At 29.9% G+C, this 25,532-nt stretch overlaps 1 protein-coding gene across 1 annotated transcript in view; it reads right to left on the reverse strand.

The window, feature by feature from the left end:
* Positions 1–25,532, reverse strand: part of LOC119613702 (sialin) — a 37,039-nt gene that overhangs the window by 7,239 nt on the left and 4,268 nt on the right. The window contains exon 2 of the mRNA XM_037969735.1: positions 2,306–2,499. Coding sequence (XP_037825663.1) covers positions 2,306–2,330 — 25 coding nt within the window. The 5' untranslated portion in view covers positions 2,331–2,499. The remainder of the gene's footprint in view (positions 1–2,305; positions 2,500–25,532) is intronic.

The following is a 25,532-nucleotide window of genomic DNA, read 5'->3' on the forward strand; positions in this document are numbered from 1 at the left end:
TACAGAACTAGAACAGAACTGATGAACAGAACTAGAACAGAACCTAGAACAGACTAGAACAGAACTAGAACATGAACTAGAACAGAACTAGAACAAACTAGAACAGAACTAGAACAGAACTAGAACAGAACTAGAAAAGAACTAGAACAGAACTAGAACAGAATACTAGAAACAGAACTAGAACAGAACTAGAACAGAACTAGAACAGAACTAGAAACTGAACTAGAACTGAACTGAACTGAACTAGAACTGAACTAGAACTGAACTAGAACTGAACTAGAACTGAACTAGAACTGAACTAGAACTTAACTAGAACTGAACTAGAACTGAACTAGAACTGTACTAGAACTGAACTAGTACTGAACTAGAACTGAACTAGAACTGAACTAGAACTGTACTAGAACTGAACTAGAACTGAACTAGAACTAACGGAGGAACTGACTAGAACTGAACTAGAACTGAACTAGAACTGAACTAGAACTGAAACTAGACGAACTAGAAATGAACTAGAACTGAACTAGAACTGAACTAGAACTGAACTAATACTGAACTAGAACTGAACTAGAACTGAACTAGAACCTGAACTGAAACTATGAACTAGAACTAGAACTGAACTAGAACTGAACTAGAACTGAACGAAACTGAACTAGAACTGAACTAGAACTGAACTAGAACTGAACTAGAACTGAACTAGAACTGAACTAGAAACTGAACTAGAACTGAACTAGAACTGAACTAGAAACTAGAACTGAACTAGAACTGAACTAGACTGAACTAGAACTGAACTAGAACTGAACTAGAACTGAACTAGAACTGAACTAGAATGAACTAGAACTGAACTAGAACTGAACTAGAACTGAACTAGAACTGAACTGAACTGAACTAGAACTGAACTAGAACTGAACTAGAATGAACTAGAACTGAACTAGAACTGAACTAGAACTGAAACTAGAACTGAACTAGAACTGAACTGAACTGAACTAGAACTGAACTAGAACTAGAACTGAACTAGAACTGAACTAGTAACTGAACTAGAACTGAACTAGAACTGATAACTGAACTAGAACTGAACTAGAACTGAACTAGAACTGAACTAGAACTGAACTAGAACTGAACTAGAAATGAACTAAGAACTGAAACTAGAACTGAACTAGACTGAAATAGAACTGAACTAGAAATGGAACTAGAACGAACTAGAACTGGAATGAACTAGAACGAACCTAGAACTGAACTAGAACTGGAACTGAACTAGAACTGAACTAGAAACTGAACTAGAACTGAACTGAACTGAACTGAAACTGAACTAGAACTGAAAACTAGAAACTGAACTAGAACTGAACTAGAACTGAACTTAAAACTGAACTAGAACTAACTAGGAACTGAACTAGAATAGAACTGAACTAGAACTGAACTAGAACGAACTAGAACTGAACTGAACTGAACTAGAACTGAAACTATAATTGAACTAGAACTGAACAGAAAATTGAACTAGAACGAACAGAAATGAACTAGAACTGAACTAGAACTGAAACTAGAACTGAACTAGAACTAGAACTAGAACTAGAACTAGAACTAGAACTGAACTAGAACTGACTAGAACTGAACTAGAACTGAACTAGAACTGAACTAGAACTGAACTAGAACTGAACTAGAACTGAACTAGAACTGAACTAGAACTGAACTAGAACTAACTAGAACTAGAACTGAACCAGAACTTAACTAGACCTAAAGTAGAACTGATCTTGAACATAACTACAACAGAAAATTTAAAATTTGTTCAAAGTTTTCAAATTCCGGGTTTTGTTTTTAGGAAAAGATTTCGAAAAAAAAATCCCAAAATATTTTGTTTACACTGTATAAATACAAAGCTTTGTATTGTGTAAATTTCGTTTTCATTTTTTTAAGTTTATTAACTATTATTATATTTATTTCGTATAATTTTAAATAAATATCACATATTTAATCATGTTTAAACTATTTAAACTTCCCCACCAACTAGAATTCAATTATGAAGCAAAAAAAAATGATAAATTAAATATTCACAATACGTCTAGCAACAAATTTATGAATATTTATTCTAAATATTGATTTTAACAATTATACACATGACACGAAAAATTAATTCACATGTGCAAAAAATATAATGAATTTTTTGTTAAAATTTTAAAGGTAATTTTCAATATTATTCAACTTATTAGCAGAGAATACAAAATAAAGTGTCATGTGCAATATTTAGGAAATTTCTGCAGTTTTTATTAAGGTTAATGCATAAAATTAATGTCAAAATATTTTGAATAATACTTACAACAAGGTAGATTTATAAACGCCATTTTGTTTGAACTATTTTCAAACTAGTAGCGGCTGTCTTGAATGCGGTATTTATTAAGGAATCGTTGGTTGAAAGGAAGAGTTAAAGGGTTATCCAAAAGTTGTTTTAGTTTGTAATAAACATAGTCCCAGGGTTTCCTCGCTTTTATGGCTAATTCCAGAACAAAAGATCTGTAAAAGAGAAAAATAGTTCAAAATTAATTTAAGTTTTAAAAAAATTTCTTTTTAATCTTAAAAGTAATAAAATTCAAAAAGTTCTTTGGTTCTTTGGTTCTTATCTCGCCAAAATAACCGGTAATTTTCCCATTTACGTCACTAATCTTCTATTTCCTATAAAAACTCCAAGAACATAAAAATTAATAGGTCTGCTTTTGACATTTTTCAATGAATTAATCGAAAATTAAGTTTAAATTTTACTTTTTAACTAATCTTTTTATAATTGCCTGAATTTTATTTATTTATTATGATTATTATAGTGCCGATATGGTTCTTATACTTTATATAGTCGCCTGACCATTATTGTTAGAATTTATGGCAATAATGTTCAAATATTGGGGCTTTATACAACGTTTTTTTTTAATTATTATTGGTTTATAAATCAAAAGTTCATATTTATATGATTCTTATAGCTGGATTTTTATCACTATATATATTTAGTGATTTTTTTATTATATTTCAATTATGGAACATTTAAGAAAAGGAACATAAAGATTATAATGAAACAACTAGGTTAAATATATTCATAAAAATTCCTAGCTGTACGTTCTTCTTATCAGTACGTTCGAATTTTCAGGTTTAAGACCCAAGCAGAAGCAAACCTTACATCGAATTCGATACTACTTTTGCAAAATGTTTGTATGACAGACAGAAAAAGTCAACGGAAACTCTAGACTAACTACCGCCTACTAGTCAAGTTAAATTATTTTAAAAATATTGTTTAATTTTTACTTCAATCATACCACTTATTGCACTTTATTTTCTGAAAATCCCCTAATCTGTACACAAATTTTGAAATAAATCAATTTCCTGGAAATAATTATCAATATCATTCAAGTATTATTGCAGTTAATAATCCAAAAAAGGTGAACAATACAAATAAATTATCAGATGATAAAACGATAAATCATTAAAGTTTTGAATATACTATAGTACCAATATTGATAAAATGGGCATGTGTCTGAATGTCTAATAACTAATACTTCCAATTCTTAAAATAAAGCTGAACTAAAACTGAAACAGAACAAAGCTGGAACAGAATTAGGACTAGAACAGAACTAGTACAGAAGTAGAACAGAACTAGAACAGAACTAGAACAGAACTAGAAACAGAACTAGAACAGAACTAGAACAGAACTAGAACAGAACTAGAACAGAACTAGAACAGAACTAGAACAGAACTAGAACAGAACTGGAACAGAACTAGAACAGAACTAGTTCAGAACTAGTTCAGAACTAGTTCAGAACTAGTTCAGAACTAGAACTGAACTAAAACAAAAATAGAACAGAACTGGAATTGAACTAGAACAGAACTAGAACAGAACTAGAACAGAATTACAACAGAACTAGAACAGAACTAGAACAGAACTAGAACAGAACTAGAACGGAACTAGAACAGAACTAGAACAGAACTAGAACAGAACTAGAACAGAACTAGAACAGAACTAAAACAAAATAGAACAGAACTAGAATTGAACTAGAACAGAACTAGAACAGAACTAGAACAGAACTAGAACAGAACTAGAACAGAACTAGAACAGAACTAGAACAGAACTAGAACAGAACTAGAACAGAACTAGAACAGAACTAGAACAGAACTAGAACAGAACTAGAACAGAACTAGAACAGAACTAGAACAGAACTAGAACAGAACTAGAACAGAACTAGAACAGAACTAGAACAGAACTAGACAGAACTAGAACAGAACTAGAACAGAACTAGAACAGAACTAGAACAGAACTAAACAGAACTAGAACTGAACTAGAACTGAACTGGAACAGAACTAGAACAGAACTAGTTCAGAACTAGAACTGAACTAGAACTGAACTAGAACTAAACTAGAACTGAACTAGAACTGAACTAGAACTGAACTAGAACTAAACTAGAACTGAACTAGAACTGAACTGGAACTGGAACTGAACTAGAACTGAACTAGAACTGAACTAGAACTGAACTAGAACTGAACTAGAACTGAACTAGAACTGAACTAGAACTGAACTAGAACTGAACTAGAACTGACTAGACTGAACTGAACTAGAACTGAACTAGAACTGAACTAGAACTGAACTAGAACTGAACTAGAACTGAACTAGAACTGAACTAGAACTGAACTAGAACTGAACTAGAACTGAACTAGAACTGAACTAGAACTGAACTAGAACTGAACTAGAACTGAACTAGAACTGAACTAGAACTGAACTAGAACTGAACTAGAACTGAACTAGAACTGAACTAGAACTGAACTAGAACTGAACTAGAACTGAACTAGAACTGAACTAGAACTGAACTAGAACTGAACTAGAACTGAACTAGAACTGAACTAGAACTGAACTAGAACTGAACTAGAACTGAACTAGAACTGAACTAGAACTGAACTAGAACTGAACTAGAACTGAACTAGAACTGAACTAGAACTGAACTAGAACTGAACTAGAACTGAACTAGAACTGAACTAGAACTGAACTAGAACTGAACTAGAACTGAACTAGAACTGAACTAGAACTGAACTAGAACTGAACTAGAACTGAACTAGAACTGAACTAGAACTGAACTAGAACTGAACTAGAACTGAACTAGAACTGAACTAGAACTGAACTAGAACTGAACTAGAACGAACTAGAACTGAACTAGAACTGAACTAGAACTGAACTAGAACTGAACTAGAAACAGAACTAGAACAGAACTAGAACAGAACTAGAACAGAACTAGAACAAAACTAGAATAGAACTAGAACAGAACAGAACTACAACAGAACTAGAACAGAACTAGAACAGAACTAGAACAGAACTAGAACAGAACTAGAACAGAACCAGAACAGAACTAGAACAGAACTAGAACAGAACTAGAACAGAACTAGAACAGAACTAGAAAAGAACTAGAACAGAACTAGAACAGAACTAGAACAGAACTAGAACTGAACTAGAACAGAACTAGAACAGAACTAGAACAGAACTAGATCAGAACTAGAACAGAACTAGAACAGAACTAGAAAAGAACTAGAACAGAACTAGAACAGAACTAGAACTGAACTAGAACTGAACTAGAACTGAACTAGAACTGAACTAGAACTGAACTAGAACTGAACTAGAACTGAACTAGAACTGAACTAGAACTTAACTAGAACTATATTAGAACTGAAGTGGAACTAAACTGGAAGTAAACTAAAAAAAAGTATTAAAAATCAATTTATTCATAATATTTTCAAAACTTCCTCAATTTAGTAAATTTGTTGTCTGCACTAAAACATGAAATATTGACAGGATTATAAACACCTTCAGTGATTTATGTATTTCTTAATTAACAATAAAAATCCCCTATAAGTTCTCTTTTGCACGTGATTCTAATTGATGGCAAAAGACACACACACACGCAGGCACAAAAATCTGTTGTTTTTATACCCAAACATAAATAAATAAAAATAAACAAATAAAAACCGTTTAAATATTCTGTTTCGAAATTTATACAAATTCTGCATAAATTTCAATGTCAATAAACTTTTTTTCATAAATAAATTAAAAAAAAAAAAAATAAATTAAACAATAAAATTAAATTTACTACTAACCGCAAACTAAATTATGTATGCAAAAAAATTGTAAAATAAATAATTGCATTATGAATTACGAAAGACCCAAGATGGAGAAGAATAAGAATTACAAAAATTAATAATGATGATTACAAACTTTAAGATTAACAGCAATGAACAAAAAGAAACGTAATTAAACAAATGCCAACAAATGTTTTACAATGACTTTTTCAATTCGCATGAAAATTACAAAAAAAAAAAGATAAATAAAATAACTATTATTTATTAACAGAAGAGAAAAAACTTATGGTTTTTACTGAGGCGTAACATTAAACTAAATAAATTTCAAATCTGTTATATAGAATTATTTTTTTAAAGTTTGAGAATTTTTATTTAATTAGAACAACTGTTTTTATTAATTGTGAAACAGTATAAATAATAATTTTATTAATTGAAAATATTAAGAAACACGTTTAGAACACTGATATTTAAATCATAAATTAGTGACAGTTTAAATCTATAAAATAAACAGTAAGATCTTTAAAATTATTTAAGAAAACAACCAAATTAATTTGCTTTCAGACAGAATTTAAATTTTTAATGAACTTGAAACAAATAATCACCTTGCATTAGATTCTTGCTAAGTCTAGTTGAATTCTATTTCAGTTCTAGTTCAGTACTAGTTCAGTTCTAGTTCAGTTCCAGTTCAGTTCTAGTTTAGTTCTAGTTCAGTTCTAGTTAGTTAGTTCGTTCTAGTTCAGTTCTAGTTCAGTTCTAGTCAGCTCTAGTTCAGTTCTAGTTCAGTCTAGTCAGTTAGTCAGTAATCAGTTCTAGTTCAGTTCTAGTTCAGTTCTAGTTCAGTTCTAGTTCAGTTCTAGTTCAGTTCTAGTTCAGTTCTAGTAGTCTAGTTCAGTTCTAGTTCAGTTCTAGTTCAGTTCTAGTTCAGTTCTAGTTCAGTTCTAGTTCAGTTCTAGTTCAGTTCTAGTTCAGTTCTAGTTCAGTTCAGTTCTAGTTCAGTTCTAGTTCAGTTCTAGTTCAGTTCTAGTTCAGTTCTAGTTCAGTTCTAGTTCAGTTCTAGTTCAGTTCTAGTTCTGTTCTAATTCTGTTCTAGTTCTGTTCTACTTTTGTTCTAGTTCTGTTTTAATTCTGTTCTAGTTCAGTTCTAGTTCAGTTCTAGTTCAGTTCTAGATCAGTTCTAGTTCAGTTCTAGTTCAGTTCTAGTTCAGTTCTAGTTCAGTTCTAGTTCAGTTCTAGTTCAGTTCTAGTTCAGTTCTAGTTCAGTTCTAGTTCAGTTCTAGTTCAGTCTAGTTCAGTTCTAGTTCAGTTCTAGTTCAGTTCTAGTTCAGTTCTAGTTCAGTTCTAGTTCAGTTCTAGTTCAGTTCTAGTTCAGTTCTAGTTCAGTTCTAGTTCAGTTCTAGTTCAGTTCTAGTTCAGTTCTAGTTCAGTTCTAGTTCAGTTCTAGTTCAGTTCTAGTTCAGTTCTAGTTCAGTTCTAGTTCAGTTCTAGTTCAGTTCTAGTTCAGTTCTAGTTCAGTTCTAGTTCAGTTCTAGTTCAGTTCTAGTTCAGTTCTAGTTCAGTTCTAGTTCAGTTCTAGTTCAGTTCTAGTTCAGTTCTAGTTCAGTTCTAGTTCAGTTCTAGTTCAGTTCTAGTTCAGTTCTAGTTCAGTTCTAGTTCAGTTCTAGTTCAGTCTAGTTCAGTTCTAGTTCAGTTCTAGTTCAGTTCTAGTTCAGTTCTAGTTCAGTTCTAGTTCAGTTCTAGTTCAGTTCTAGTTCAGTTATAGTTCGGTTCTAGTTCAGTTCTAGTTCTCAGTTCAGTTCTAGTTCAGTTCTAGTTCAGTTCTAGTTCAGTTCTAGTTCAGTTCTAGTTCAGTTCTAGTTCAGTTCTAGTTCAGTTCTAGTTCAGTTCTAGTTCAGTTCTAGTTCAGTTCTAGTTCAGTTCTAGTTCAGTTCTAGTTCAGTTCTAGTTCAGTTCTAGTTCAGTTCTAGTTCAGTTCTAGTTCAGTTCTAGTTCAGTTCTAGTTCCGTTCTAGTTCAGTTCTAGTCAGTTCTAGTTCAGTTCTAGTTCAGTTCTAGTTCAGTTCTAGTTCAGTTCTAGTTCAGTTCTAGTTCAGTTCTAGTTCAAGTTCTAGTTCAGTTCTAGGTTCAGTTCTAGTTCGTTCTAGTTATAGTTCTAGGTTTCTAGTTCAGTTCTAGTTCAGTTATCGTTAGTTATAGTTCGGTTAGTTTCTAGTTCTAGTTCTACGTTTCATTAAGTTCAGTTCTAGTTCAGTTCTAGTTCAGTTCTAGTTCAGTTCTAGTTCAGTTCTAGTTTCAGTTCCTAGTTCAGTTGCTAGTTCAGTTCTAGTTCAGTTCTAGTTCAGTTCTAGTTCAGTTCTAGTCAGTCTCGTTCAGTTTCTAGTCAGTCTAGTTCAGTTCTAGTTCAGTTCTAGTTCAGTTCTAGTTCAGTTCTAGTTCAGTTCTAGTTCAGTTCTAGTTCAGTTCTAGTTCAGTTCTAGTTCAGTTCTAGTTCAGTTCTAGTTCAGTTCTAGTTCAGTTCTAGTTCAGTTCTAGTTCAGTTTCTAGTTCTAGTTCATTCTAGTTCAGTTCTAGTTCTAGTTCAGTTCTAGTTCAGTTCTAGTTCAGTTCTAGTTCAGTTCTAGTTCAGTTCTAGTTCAGTTCTAGTTCAGTTCTAGTTCAGTTCTAGTTCAGTTCTAGTTCAGTTCTAGTTCAGTTCTAGTTCAGTTCTAGTTCAGTTCTAGTTCAGTTCTAGTTCAGTTCTAGTTCAGTTCTAGTTCAGTTCTAGTTCAGTTCTAGTTCAGTTCTAGTTCAGTTCTAGTTCAGTTCTAGTTCAGTTCTAGTTCAGTTCTAGTTCAGTTCTAGTTCAGTTCTAGTTCAGTTCTAGTTCAGTTCTAGTTCTGTTCTAGTTCAGTTCTAGTTCAGTTCTAGTTCAGTAGTTCAGTTCTAGTTCAGTTCTAGTTCAGTTCTAGTTCTGTTCTAGTTCAGTTCTAGTTCAGTTCTAGTTCAGTTCTAGTTCAGTTCTAGTTCAGTTCTAGTTCAGTTCTAGTTCAGTTCTAGTTCAGTTCTAGTTCTAGTTCAGTTCTAGTTCAGTTCTAGTTCAGTTCTAATTCAGTTCTAGTTTAGTTCAAGTTCAATTCTGGTTGTATTTCAGCTCTATTTCAGTTGCAGACCTATATATAGCGGAAGAGCTAGACTCGACATTCATCATTTGTTCATAAAAGACCTTCCGTTATGATTCAGAGTAAGCAAAGCGTGGAGTTGTGATAGCGAAAAATATTCTTGGCCTGTTCGCCAGAGTTCTTGTCTATGCACAGTGGGGCAGAATGGAAATTTTTTGGAAATAAATCTGGCATTTCTAAACGGCTGATCCGATCGGGATAAAATTTGGCGTGAGCGTAGCCAAGGAGTATTCGAGTTTAAGTTTTGAAGATGAACCCTGCAGATGCCCCAGGGACGGCGCTGTGGCGGCTCAAAGTAGGGTACCTACAACATGTAAAATTTTTAAACTCGTGCCATTTTTTTGTTTTTCACCCAAATACAAAGATTTTTATATTTTGTGAAAGCGCTCGACGAGATCTTGAAAAAACATTCTTGGACATACTACTTATCTATTATAATATCCGAGTTATAGGCATTTAAAAATTTAGTGATACAAAATTTACCATACCTTGGTCCGCCTTTTTTTGAATACCGGGCGTAATTTTGGACCAAATGGTCCAAATTTTTTCTTGTTAGTTAGACAACAAAATTTCCAATAATATACAAAAAATTTCAGATCAATATCGTTTACAGATCCAAAAATATACGTTTTTTAATTTAAAAATTCAAAAAATTTTAGATTTTTGGCGTTTTTTTGCCAAAAATGTGTCTTAACTCTTTTATTAATAAACTAAAATTTTTATTAAGAACATATAACAATTTTATAGTTTTCTAAAAGATATCTTTACGCAGAACGCTTTGGCGTAAAAAACTTGTCCTATTTTTTGAAAATGTTGCCACTGCGTCCTTCCGAATATGACCTATTTTTTATCAAAACTTCAACTTTGGGCGACATGTTCTAAAATCCCAAAGCTGGGATCAAAAAACTGAAAGCAGTTTTGGAAACCTCAATATGTTTTCTATTTACTCCAAAAGTATTTTCCCAGCCCTGAAAGAAATGTGGACCCTATGGGCAAAAAAGTAAAAAATCCCATTTTTGGGATTTTCATTCCTATATTTGGGAATTGCGGGATGCCCTTTGACCTTTTCAATTTTTTTTTTGCATATTCTTATTTGAAATGACAAATTTAACAAGCGTTGAAAATTTCATTGAGTTTTGTTCATAAATAAAGATTTTGTCATATATTACATATTTGTTCAATTTCTAAAACTATGATTTATATCAAAATTTTAATAGGATCGCAGATAGCTACAACAATTTAGTCCATATTTATCCCTTAATATCATTTTTTTGTTAGATATGGAAATTCTCGACCCTTTACAAAAAATTTCAAGCCAATATCTCAATTACATTCAAAAATATGTTCATTTAAACCTGTATCCTTTAATTTCATCTTTTTCATATTTTAGTATTAAGTATGACAGCACATATTTAAATCTTATATTTACCTATTTTCTATTTGTTTGCTTATCCTTATAATTGAAAGGTCCTATTATGCTTACATTTTCAAAAATTTATAACTATTTGTTACCTAAATTTTTTCGACAGATCATTTCGTTCTGTTTCGTTTATGATCATGTAGGTAAAAATATACAGGTAATGATAATTTCGATTCATTCACTAATAAGAAATATCAATGACTGAATTACAGGTTATAGTAATATAGTCCTAAATGTTAATAGGTAGACAATTCGTAATTTTTTACTTTGGAATACCTGTATCGGAAATGACAAGAATTGGTATATAAGTAAACTTCTCAGATTTTAAGTACCATATTTAATAAATCTACAATGAAGATTACATTAAAGTACGAAGAGTTGTGTTCCGTAAAGTACGAAGAGTTGTGTTCCGCCAGAAAGAATTGAAGACATTTCAAATTATATAAAAACTACATATAGTAGAAAAGTAGACAAAACAGGCATATCAAAAATTGAAAACTTTTTAAAACTTTTTGATGTAAAAAGTAAGTCTGTGGATGGAAATCAAAAGAAATTTCTATTAAAATTTTGTAGTTGGATGGAAACTACTACGGAAATCTCAACTTACAACACATCTACAGGAGCGCCTTGCAAGTCATACGAAGACTTATGTTCAAGGTAAAAAAAAAGAGGGTCACACAAAAACTTTTTTCAATCTCAAATGAGGAAATTGCTGATACATTTAACGAAATGCTGAAAAAGGAAAACCAACATATGGATGTCGTACATATTGCAACTATTCTTCCTAATGCATCACCAAAACGACTTAAGCGAATTGTGGAAAGTATACCAACTCCAACATCATAATCAAATTTTACTGAAGAGGAAGCAATAGCGCTTATGTTGGAACTGGGTCTCAGTCGAAATAAGTACCAAATATTAAGGAAAGCTCTGCATGAAAAAGGACACAATATATTACCATCAAGGCGATCCAGGAAAAAAAAAAACAAACTATCCTACTAAATCAACAAAAAATAATGAAGAATTGAAAGAACTGAGAGCTGCGGAAAAAAGCAGAATCCAAGAAGAATTTAAAGTTCAGATGGGATTAAACATCGACAAACCACTTTCAAGTTGCGGTAGTACAAATGACGGTAATACGTCGAGAATGTTTTTTCGTGATTTTCAAATTACTTCAAAAATAACTGGAATCGACAAGGAGTTGCTTCGAAGAGTTAAAACTATTTTAATGGCACTGAATAGTAAACATAAAATTAATGAAAATCGATTTGGGGAATACACATCTGAAATTTCTAAATTACTTGTATCTCTGTATCCATGGAGGGAACTAACACCAACAGTACACAAAGTATTGTGTCATGGTCAAATAATAATTGAATCGAATATTCTTCCACTTGGAGAGTTAACAGAAGAAGCCCAGGAAGCGAGGAATCGAGATTTTAAGCATGTTCAACTATTCAGCTCAAGAAAATGCTCCAGGCAATCACAGAATGAAGATATTTTTAATAGTTTACTTCTATCTTCTGATCCTGTTCTTTCAACTATGCGAAAAAGATGGATTTGTTATGAAAATCTATCATCTCAAAACAAGGAAGATTTAAAGGACTTATACTACCTTCTGGATATGTATACCGATATGACAGATTATTTTATAGAAAATAAGTAGTGTTAGGAATTAACTATATAAGTAGGTTGTAAGAATTAATTGTATTATGTTTAAGATAAACAGTTCAAATAAAAAAAGCTATTATACTAACTGATGAATTGTATTAAATTGTGTTTTATATTTCGGTGGGCGGGAAAGGTAATTTGTGTGGGGTGATTTAGGTGTTGTTGTGCGTGGCTCATAATAAAATTATAATTTTTTTATTGTATATACAATATTATAATAAAATATTTAACTAAATAATTTTTAAAAATTGTCCAAATATTTTATTCAACACCAAATGTATGTTCTGTCATAAAAATATGAAAAAGATGAAATTAAAGGACACAGGTTTAAATGAACATATTTTTGAATGTAATTGAGATATTGGCTTGAAATTTTTTGTAAAGGGTCGAGAATTTCCATATCTAACTAAAAAATGATATTAAGGGATAAATATGGACTAAATTGTTGTAGCTATCTGCGATCCTATTAAAATTTTGATATAAATCATAGTTTTAGAAATTAAACAAATATGTAATATATGACAAAATCTTTATTTATGAACAAAACTCAATGAAATTTTCAACGCTTGTTAAATTTGTCATTTCAAATAAGAATATGCAAAAAAAAAATTGAAAAGGTCAAAGGGCATCCCGCAATTCCCAAAAATAGGAATGAAAATCCCAAAAATGGGATTTTTTACTTTTTTGCCCATAGGGTCCACATTTCTTTCAGGGCTGGGAAAATACTTTTGGAGTAAATAGAAAACATATTGAGATTTCCAAAACTGCTTTCAGTTTTCTGATCCCAGCTTTGGGATTTTAGAACATGTCGCCCAAAGTTGAAGTTTTGATAAAAAATAGGTCATATTCGGAAGGACGCAGTGGCAACATTTTCAAAAAATAGGACAAGTTTTTTACGCCAAAGCGTTCTGCGTAAAGATACCTTTTAGAAAACTATAAAATTGTTATATGTTCTTAATAAAAATTTTATTTTATAAATAAAAGAGTTAAGACACATTTTTGGCAAAAAAACGCCAAAAATCTAAAATTTTTTGAATTTTTAAATTAAAAAACGTATATTTTTGGATCTGTAAACGATATTGATCTGAAATTTTTTGTATATTATTGAAAAAAGGCGGACCAAGGTATGGTAAATTTTGTATCACTAAATTTTTAAATGCCTATAACTCGGATATTATAAGAGATAAGTAGTATGTTCAAGCATGTTTTTTCAAGATCTCGTCGAGCGCTTTCACAAAATATAAAAATCTTTGTATTTGGGTGAAAAACAAAAAAATGGCACGAGTTAAAAAATTTTACATGTCGTAGGTACCCTACTTTGAGCCGCCACAGCGCCGTCCCTGGGGCATCTGCAGGGTTCATCTTCAAAACTTAAACTCGAATACTCCTTGGCTACGCTCACGCCAAATTTTATCCCGATCGGATCAGCCGTTTAGAAATGCCAGATTTATTTCCAAAAAATTTCCATTCTGCCCCACTGTGGCTATGTTATATTCGACACCACTATATTTTCAAAACGTTAATGTGTTACAAATGGAAAGATCAAATCAATATACCGCCTTCATTAATATCTCACAAAACAATTAAAAAACCATTTATAACAAAACAACATTCTAGAATTAATACTCTTTTAAACAAAAACATTTATAAATTAGTATATTTTAAAAGCATATTAATCAATAGTTTTGATATATCTATATTTAACTTTTATTTTTTTATTAACATCATTTGACAGTGGAATTTTTTGGAAACAAAAACCTTTTAAGTTTTTGTTCAAATTTTGTAGGTTTCTCTGAATATTCATAACATTTTATTAATTAAAAAGCACAAAAAATTCATTAACAATTTTAACAATATTATTTTTTTTTTGTAGTTTGCAAAAAAACAAACAACTTGTCGTGAAATATTTCGTCAAAGAAATTTCGTGAAGCCCCCAACAACCAGCATTGAAAATAAACTAGCAAAATAAACAACATTCAATAAAAAAGAAATGTTAAATATAATAAATAAAAAACGAAAAAAAAATCTGTGTTAATTTTATGCCAAATAAAAAAAGGTTTTTTTATTTTATCTTTTATTTTTTATAATTGCTCCGCTACTGGCTTTGGCCCAAAGACAAATTTGAAGTTTTTTTTTGCATATTGACGGCTGCCACACACAAATAGCCAAGCCCTAGTGTTTTGGGAATTCAGGTATTGTTTACATGAACTATACAGTGGAGTCGAAAGGAGAAAAATTTATAATCTAAAAAAAATCGATCGTTTTTAATGGAATTTTTAAATTATTCCCTTTTTTTAAAGAAAAAGTTTGATTATTGTTAAAGCTGGATTCTTCTATTAGATAGAGAATTTTCTTTTATACTAGTTTAGTTATAGATCAGATCTAGCCCAGTTGTAGTTCAATTGTAGCTTAGTTGTAGTTAAGTTGTAGTATAGTTGTAGTTTAATTGTAGTTTAATTGTAGTTTAATTGTAGTTCAGTTTTATTTCAGCACTAGTTCAGTTCTAATACAGCTGTTGTACAATTATAGTTCAGTTGTAGTTTAGTTAATGCTCAGTTAGAGTTCAAATGTAGTTCTCTTATAGTTCAGTTGTAGTACAGCTGTAGTTCAGTTGTAGTTCAATTATTGTTCAGTTCTAGTTCAGTTCTAGTTCAGTTGTAGTTCAGATGTAGTTCAGTTGTAGTTCAGTTCTAGTTCAGTTCTAGTTCAGTTCTTGTTCAGTTCTAGTTCAGTTCTAGTTCAGTTCTAGTTCTGTGCTAGTTCAGTTCTAGTTCAGTTCTAGTTCAGTTCTAGTTCAGTTCTAGTTCAGTTCTAGTTCAGTTCTAGTTCAGTTCTAGTTCAGTTCTAGTTCAGTTCAGTTCTAGTTCAGTTCTAGTTCAGTTCTAGTTCAGTTCTAGTTCAGTTCTAGTTCAGTTCAGTTCTAGTTCAGTTCTACTTCAGTTCTAGCTCAGTTCTAGTTCAGTTCTAGTTCTAGTTCAGTTCTAGTTCAGTTCTAGTTCCAGTTCAGTTCTAGTTCAGTTCTAGTTCTGTTCTAGTTCTGTTCTAGTTCTGTTCTAGTTCTGTTCTAGTTCTGTTCTAGTTCTTTTCTAGTTCTAGTTCAGTTCTAGTTCAGTTCTAGTTCAGTTCTAGTTCAGTTCTAGTTCAGTTCTAGTTCAGTTCTAGTTCAGTTCTAGTTCCAGTTCAGTTCTAGTTCTGTTCTAGTTCTGTTCTAGTTCTGTTCTAGTTCTGTTCTAGTTCTAGTTCTGTTATAGTTCTATTCTAGTTCTGTTCTAGTTCTATTCTAGTTCTGTTCTAGTTCTATTCTAGTTCTGTTCTAGTTCAGTTCTAGTTCAGTTCTAGTTCAGTTCTAGTTCTAGTTCTGTTCTAGTTCTGTTCTAGTTCTGTTCTAGTTCTGTTCTAGTTCTGTTCTAGTTCTGTTCTAGTTCTGTTCTAGTTCTGTTCTAGTTCTGTTCTAGTTCTGTTCTAGTTCTTTTCTAGTTCTGTTCTAGTTCTGTTCTAGTTCTGTTCTAGTTCTGTTCTAGTTCTGTTCAAGTTCTGTTCAAGTTCTGTTCTAGTTCTGTTCTAGTTCTGTTCTAGTTCTGTTCTAGTTCTGTTCTAGTTCTGTTCTAGTTCTGTTCTAGTTCTGTTCTAGTTCTGTTCTAGTTCTGCTCTAGTTCTGTTCTAGTTCCGTTCTAGTTCTGTTCTAGTGGAGATCTAGTTTGGTTCACTGTACTCAGCCTCTAGGTATCACTGTAAATTATTTTACAACAATTGAACTTCAATTTTTTGTTTACAAATTTTTTCCGTTAATTTTTTTTTTTTTTTTTTTTTTTGTTTTGAATATATTTTTAATACATGCCAAAAATTTATTTGAAGTTTAATTAAGTGTATTTATTTTGTATCATTTATTATTTAAACAACAAAATTTAAAAAAAAAAAGTAATTGATAAAATGTGTTTTTTTTATACTTTTTTTTAACATTTTATTAGATATCATATTGATGTTTTACCGGTAATGGCAGTTTTTTAATCAATTTGAAACTTGTTTAATTAGCTTTTAAAATTTTTTGGCAAATTTAGTATGAAGCCACACATGTAAACAATTAAATATTATTCAATATTAATTGAAAATTTATTAAAATTATTATTAAAAGAAATACAGACGTGTATGTTTGTGATAACTTAAAACGCAAATTATTCAGGAAAGTGAATTTAATATTTGTCAGAGAATGAAATTAATTGGCAATGACATTTCCAAGTTGTCAAGATTTAACTCAATATCAAACATTTCTAGACTATATTAATATTTCTTAAATTAATAGTAAATATTTAAAAATGTCTGATTCTCTTTATTTATATAATCTCAAGTACATAACATGATTTACTTGAAGTGAAAACATTTCGCGTGCATTTGACACTTATAAGCGGAAGAAATCGTATAAACTTTTTTTCTGTCAAAGTACATTTAACCGACTTTCAAACTAATCAAATATTCAAACAAATCAAAATAATTTCAACCACTTACAGACGCATTATAGTGAATGGAATAATTTAAGTAATTTGTCAAAACAATCACGATTTTTGACATTATTATTGGGAGTCTGAAGTGGTAGAGAGAGAGAGAGTATATACAAGTTTATCACAGCAAATGTTTTGAAAAACAAATTAACTTTACGATTAAGAGATTAAATGACAACTATTGCAAAAATATAATGAAATACATAAGGACATTAAGAGGGCAAGTTATAGGCTTAAACAGATCTTTCTTAATTTGTTATTAACAAATTTTGTTAGTTTTATAAATTATATTTTAATTTACATAAATTCCTGAACATAAATATTTGTAGCAAAAATATTTTAGACAGAATTCATGTAAATTTTCTCTTAAGTTAATTGGAGTTTTAATTAAAAATTCAGTTTAAAAACGTATATTTCATAATTTCAATAAATATTCAAAGATCTTGTAATAGCGATCAGTTTTATTCAATAGAAAGCTTGGACATTTTTCACTGACCTAAGCTAAGTTATGAAATTCTCAGAGAATAAAGTGATCGTTGTGATTAGGATTGTATAATAAGTAGTCTCGGATCTTTATGATCACTTTTTTATAAAAAATTTACATAACTGATCGCTAAGACCACTTTTCTATAGAGGATTGTGGAAAACTGATCGTTAGGAATAGTTTTATATAAAAAAAATATGCAAAATTGATCACTACGATCAGTTTTCTGTAGGAAATTGTCTGTAACTGATCTTTATGATAATAACTGATTGTTAGGATCAGTTTTCTATATATAAACATAGAATTGTGGTATGGTGATCGTTATGATTAGATTTCTATAAAAAATTTTCTTAATTGATCATTAACGATCAGTTTTTTATAGAAAAATGTTCGTAACTGTTTTTTATGATTAGTTTTCTTTAAAAATTGTATACAAGTGATCGCTAAGATCACTTTTCTATATAGAATTGTGGTATGCTGATCGTTATGATTAGATTTCTATAAAAAATTTTCTGAATTGATCTCTAACGATCAGTTTTCTATAGAAAAATGTTGGTAACTTCTTGTTATGATCAGTTTTCTTTAAAAATTGTATACAAGTGATCGCTAAGATCACTTTGCTATAGAGAACTGTAGTATGCTGATCGTTATTATTAATTTTCTATAAAAATTTTCTGAATTGATCTCTAACGATCAGTTTTCTATAGAAAATATTTCTTCTTGCTCATTATGAATAGTTCTCTCTTAAAATTGTGTACAACTGATCGCAAAGATCACTTTTCTATAGAGAATTGTAGTTAACTGATCATAGTGATTAGCTTACTATAACAAATTTACATAACCGATTGATAAGATCACTTTTATATACAAAATTATCCGTAATTGTTCCTTATGATCAGTTTTCTTTAAAAATGATATACAACTGATCGCTAAGATCGCTTTGCTTTACAGAATTGTGGTTAGCTTTAGGTTATGATTAGTTTTCTCTAAAAATTGTGCATAATTGAGAACAACGATCAGTTTTCTATAGAAAATTATCCTCATATGTTCCTTATGATCAGTTTTCTATAAAAATTATACATCACTGATCGCTGAGATCACTTTGTTATAGAAAATTAAGGTTATCTGATCGTTATAATTAGTTTCCTTTAAAAAATTTACATAACCGATCGTTATGATCAGTTTTCTATAGAAAATAAGCCATAATTGTTCATTATGATCACTTTTCTATTGAAATTGTATATAAATAGCGCTGTGATCAGTTTTTTGTCAGCAACTGATCGCCATGATCAATTTTGTATGGAAATTGTGTATAACTGATCAGTTTTTATAGAAATTGTGCATAACTGATAGCTGTGCTCGGGTTTCTATTAAAAAAATGTCCATAATTGATCGCTAAGATCAGTTTCTCCACAACCGATCGTTATGATCACTGTACTCAACTGATCGCTGTGATCTGTTTTTTTATAGAAGTTGAAAATAACTGATCGCTTTAAATAGCTTTGTAGGGAAAACCTTCGCAACTGATAGTAATGATCGTGCTCGGGCTTCTATTAAAAATATGTATGTCCATAATTGATCGTTAAGAACAGTTTCTTCACAACCGATCGTTATGATCATGTTTATATAGAAATTGTGCTCAACTGATCGCTGTGATCTGTTTTTTATAAAAGTTGCACTTAACAGATCTCTTTAATCAGCTTTGTAGGGAAAACCTTTGCAACTGATCGTAATGATCGTGTTTAAATTTGTAATTTTGATCTGTTTAAAACATGGTTATGATGTTTTATATAGAAATTGAACATAACTGATGACTGCCATCGGCTTTCTAAAGAAAATTGTCCACAAATGATCGTTATAATCAGTTTTCTATAGAAACTTTACATAACTGATCGCTGCGATCACTGCTCTACAAACTATAACCTAGAATGTAGTAACCATTTTCATGGCCACAGAATCAAATCCATATAACGGTATTTTAATCAAATTAAAATCCACTAATTAGTTTGTTTATTTATTTTCCATGACAACTTGCAAACATTCTTTCAATTCCTAACCGCCAAAATTGGAAAACAGGAAAATCCTCATCCAATAATGAATGAATTTTAGAAAAAAAAATACAAGTTCATTATATTATTTTTCCTAAAACCGTAAACAAAACTAAGTCAAGTTGGTAACAAAAACAAAATACACATTTCAAACAAATTTGGTCAAACTACAAGTAACGTTTGAAATTTAAATGAGCGAAAAAAACTATTTAAAACTAAACGCATAGAGTTTTTGTATGTTATGTAGCATATCACGTGACTAGCATAATTCAAATTAGTCACTTACATACTACATACGTTTGAACATTAATTTAAATTTTTTATTGTTATTAGTACCTTCAAACGTTCGATTTGGGCTTTTTGTATAAAGTTCAGTTGAGTGGTGTACAGTGGTATAGGAAGGATCACCTTGGTATCTATAGAAAATTAGCCACAACTGGGACTAATGCTTAGTTTTCTATAGAAAGTCCATAATGCCGTTACTGTTCGTTATGTGATCACTTTTATATAGAAATTATGCTTTAATGATCACTGTGATCAATTTGTGATCAGTTTCCGATAAAATTTCTCTAGAAAATTATACATAACTGATCACTATGACCATTTTTTTAAAGAAAAATTTGGATATTTGTTCAATAAGATAAGTTTCTACAAAAAATGCTCAATAACTGATCGCTATGATCAGTTGTTTATATAAATTTTGCATAACTGATCGCCAGTGTTCTATAAAAAAATTACATAGATTAGTTTTCTATAGAAAATTGTTGATTAGTGATCGCTGTGATCATTTTTTAAATAGAAAACTGCGAATGATTGATCTCAATGATCAGTTTTCTATAAAAAATTGTCGACAACCGATCGCATTGATCAGTTTTCTATAAAAACTTGACACATCTGATCACTATGATAAGTTTTCCTTAAAAATTTGCTCGTAATGGTTCGTTAAGTAAATTTTCTATAGAAATAAAGAGTAACTGATTGCTGAGATCAGTTTTATAAGTGATAAATTGATCACTAAGATCAGTTGTTACAGGTTTCTATAAAATTTTCTATAATTGTTCACTAAAGTTAATAGCTTCTATAGATAATGATACACAATTTATCATTAAGATCAACTTTCTATAGATCACTGATCGCTTTGATCAATTTTCTATGTGATAAATTGATCACCACGATCAGTTGTTATAAAAATGATCATTATGTTCAGTTCTCCATAAAATTGTCTATAATTGATCACTAAAGTTATAGTAATCCATAACTGATAAAAAAAATCCATAACTGATCGTTGATCTTGTCCATTATTGACTGTTGTGATCAATATTGTCAGTAACTGTTCCCTATGATCAGTTTTTTATAGTAATCGATCGCTGTGATTAGTTTTTCAGTATATAATTGATCACTGTGATCAGTTTCTATTATAACTGATCGCTGCGATTTTCTATAGAAAATTATGAAGAACAGTTCATTATTATGCATAACTGATCAGTTTTCGAAAGAAAATTTGATTATTATGATCACTATTCTATATACAAAACTGATCTTTATGATCGCTCATATAACATAGTAATATTTTACTGACATCCATTAAACTTCCTTATAATTTTCTATAACTGGCCACTAAAGTTAATACTTTCTATAGATAATGATACTCAACTTATGGTTATGATCAATTTTCTATAGATTACTGATCGCTTTAATAAGTTTTCTATGTGATAAATTGATCACAACGATCAGTTGTTACAAAAATTTCTTCGTAACTGATCATTATGTTCAGTTTTCCATAGAATTTTCTATAATTCATCACTAAAGTTTATAGTGATCCATAAGTGATCGTTGATATTGTGCATTACTGATTGTTGTGATCAATATTGTCAGTAACTGTTCCCTATGTTCGGTTTTTTTATAATAATCGATCGCTGTGATCTATCACTGTGATCAGTTTATATAAAACATTAATAACTGATCGCTGCGATCACTTTTCTATAGAAAATTGTGAAAAAGTGTTCATTATTATACATGACTGATTAGTTTTCCAAAGAAAATTTTATCACTTTTGATTGTAATGATCACCATTCTAATCAGTATGATCAGTTTCTATAACAACATTTTATAACTGATTGTTGTGATCACTTTTCTATAGAAAATTGTGAAGAATAGTTTATTATTATGCATAACTGATTAGTTTTCTATAGAAAATTGTCATTACGATCACTTTTGTTTGCTATGATCTAGTGATCATATATACAAAATCAGATCTTTATGATCGCTCATTTTACATAGTAATATCTCAGTGACTTCCTTACAACTTCCTTATAAGTTTTCTTCGAAATCTAGAATAACTTTCTCTCAACTTTTCCTTAAACTCAACCTACTAATCGTCATTCATTCTAATACTTAAATTGCAGATTATGACTATGACTTACTAACAAACTAATAAGTATTATAACTAATTAATTAACTACCGTTCACTTTTTCATTTGCTGTTAATATGTTTGAGTGATCGTCTACATGAATAACTCCAAATATATTGTATGTTTAATTAGTATTAATTAAATTTACTAATAAATATTTGCAAACAAAAAAAACTTAACAACTTAAAACATGCGTACAAACATGCATTCAAAATATCTCTATATATTTGACATTAATTTCCAATTGAGTGATTTGTCATTTGAAAAACTATAGAAAACAAAAACTACACCTTGCTTGTTGGTTTTAAACAGCTGAAAATATCTATTAGATAAGTGTACGATCGATGTCAACATTTCCTTAAGCTGAAGTTTGTTTTTTTTTTTTTTTGTATTTTATTTCTCTGTTAATCATAATGTAAAATTTACAAAACTACACAGAACATGTGCATTTGTTTACGCCATACAACTGTAATTCATGGCGTGTTGACATTAAATTACAAATTTTATTTTAATTTGATTGTTATAGCTATAACAAAAACAATATAATTCGAAGTCAACAAAAAGTTTAAATTAAAAAAATCTACAAAAAATTTACATGTAAAAAGTACAAGGCCCAAATATTTTGACAACACTTTTCAACTGTTTTAACTGTCATAGTAAAACGACAACTATTTAGAATGAAATGTTAAGAATATTTGAACGTAACGGTTAACTATAAATGAGATCAAAGAGGAGTTTTTACAGGAGCTAATAGACGAGACTATGAACGATATTATAAACGAGGTCACAGGCGGGATTACCGATGAACTAACTAACTAACTAACTAACTAACTAACTAACTAACTAACTAACTAACTAACTAACTAACTAACTAACTAACTAACTAACTACTAACTAACTAACTAACTAACTAACTAACTAACTAACTAACTAACTAACTAACTAACTAACTAACTAACTAACTAACTAACTAACTAACTAACTACTAACTAACTAACTACTAACTAACTAACTAACTAACTAACTAACTAACTAACTAACTACTAACTAACTAACTAACTAACTAACTAACTAACTAACTAACTAACTAACTAACTAACTAACTAACTAACTAACTAACTAACTAACTAACTAACTAACTAACTAACTAACTAACTAACTAACTAACTAACTAACTAACTAACTAACTAACTAACTAACTAACTAACTAACTAACTAACTAACTAACTAACTAACTAACTAACTAACTACTAACTAACTAACTAACTAACTAACTAACTAACTAACTAACTAACTAACTAACTAACTAACTAACTAACTAACTAACTAACTAACTAACTAACTAACTAACTAACTAACTAACTAACTAACTAACTAACTAACTAACTAACTAACTAACTAACTAACTAACTAACTAACTAACTAACTAACTAACTAACTAACTAACTAACTAACTAACTAACTAACTAACTAACTACTAACTAACTAACTAACTAACTAACTAACTAACTAACTAACTAACTAACTAACTAACTAACTAACTAACTAACTAACTAACTAACTAACTAACTACTAACTAACTAACTAACTAACTAACAACTAACTAACTAACTAACTAACTAACTAACTAACTACTAACTAAACTACTAACTAACTAACTACTAACTAACTAACTAACTAACTACTACCTGTTCTAGTCTTGTTCTAGTTCTGTTCTAGTTCTGTTCTAGTTCTGTTCTAGTTCTGTTCTAGTTCGGTTCTATTTCTGTTCTAGTTCTGTTCCAGTTATGTTCCAGTTCCGTTCCAGTTCTGTTCCAGTTCTGTTCTAGTTCTGTTCTAGTTCTGTTCTAGTTCTGTTCTAGTTCTGTTCTAGTTCTGTTCTAGTTCTGTTCTAGTTCTGTTCTAGTTCTGTTCTAGTTCTGTTCTAGTTCTGTTCTAGTTCTGTTCTAGTTCTGTTCTAGCTGTTCTAGTTCTGTTATTTCTAGTTCTGTTCTAGTTCTGTTCTAGTTCTGTTCTAGTTCTGTTCTAGTTCTGATTCTAGTTCTGTTCTAGTTTCGTTCTAGTTCTGCTCTAGTTTCTGTTCTAGTTCTGTTCTAGTTCTGTTCTAGTTCTGTTCTGTCTGTTCTAGTTCTGTTCTAGTGCTGTTCTAGTTCTGTTTATAGTCGAAGTTTCTTGAACGAGTTCCCTAAGTCGAATGTTATAGACTAGTTTAAAGTCGAGTTTGCAGTCGAGTTTATAGTCGACTTTATAGCCGAATTATAGAGAAAACTGTGACAAGTTTATAGATATAAAGACAAGACTATAGTCGAGTTAATTGATTATTTTATCGTCGATTTTATAGACGAATTTATTGAGGAGTTAATAGTCGTTTTATTGACGAGATATTGAGACGAGACTATAGGCGAGTTTATTGACAAACTGCAGTCGACTTTATAGAGAAGTCTATATACGAGACTATAATAATATAATAAAGTTTATAAAAACGACGCTTTAGACTAGTTTATAGAGTAGAATTTAGACAAGTTTATATAAGGGCCTATTGCCGAGATTATAGACAATACTTTAGTCAAAATTTTAGACGAAAATATAGTCCTGTTTATAGACAAGGCTATAGCTGAGTTTATAGACGAAACCTTAGTCGAGTTTGAAGAGTTTATAGACTAGACGTTAGTCGTTATTATAGGCGAAACTATAGTTAAGCTTAGAGACTAGAATGATCTATAGTGTATGACTATGTTCTTATCAGTTATCTATAGTCTAAATTTCTCTAGAGATATTAAAGCATGTATAAACAGGGTCTGACCTAATCTAACTTTAACTAATTATTTGTTTTCCTTTAACATATTAAGTACTAACACATTATAATAAAAATATTTATCTTTTTAAAAAATATAACAAACTTATTATTCAACCATTTATAACACCTATATGTGAAAACAACTGTAAAAATTTAAAATAACATTTAAATTCTAAAAAAAAACTGTAACTAATGATGCGGTTGAATTCATACAAATGTTTTTTTTTTTCGAACTATAAAATTTCAAATTTAAATATCCCTTTAATTGTTATGAAAATATGTTATAATTTTTTTTTATTTCAATTTCCCAAGAATCCATAACATTAAACAAATATCACTTTTATTAGTTTTCTATTTTTTTGAAATTTAATATAATTAAATTAAAAAAAATGAGTTTTTCTAGCGTAAAAACGAAAAAATTAGAATTTTTAATTAAATTTATAAACAATTTTTGTAACAAATAAATAATGAAATTTAATGAATAGTAATAATTCTAATATTACAAACAATGTTTTAACACGTTGTGATTTTTTTTATTAAATTAAGAAAAAAAAAATAATAATAATAAAAAATTTATTTAATTTATGATTAGTGCAATTATTTGGAGCAAATTTCTGGGCACGTGTTGTTCACTAACAATGTGTAATATAGTTGAAATTAGTTTTTTTTTACAAATTCGTTACACATCTACATTGAAACAATTTATAAATATTTTAGCAAATTTACGTTGAGTTTATAGACGAGTTAATAAATATGGTTTTCGACGAGTTAGTCTATAGTAGAGGTTATAGACGAGTTTATAGACGAATTTATAGAAGAGTTTATAGTCGACTTTATAGACAAGTTTATAATAGTCCACTTTATAGACGAGATTTTAGACGAGTTTATAGTCAAGGTTATAGACGAGACTACAGTCGAGCTTATAGACGAGACTAAGGTCGAGTTTATAGACGAGACAGTCGAG

This window comes from Lucilia sericata, unplaced genomic scaffold (genome assembly GCF_015586225.1).
Source record: "Lucilia sericata isolate MDLA Ls3-8-SP2 unplaced genomic scaffold, ASM1558622v1 Contig002253F_arrow, whole genome shotgun sequence".
Lineage (NCBI taxonomy): Eukaryota > Metazoa > Arthropoda > Insecta > Diptera > Calliphoridae > Lucilia > Lucilia sericata.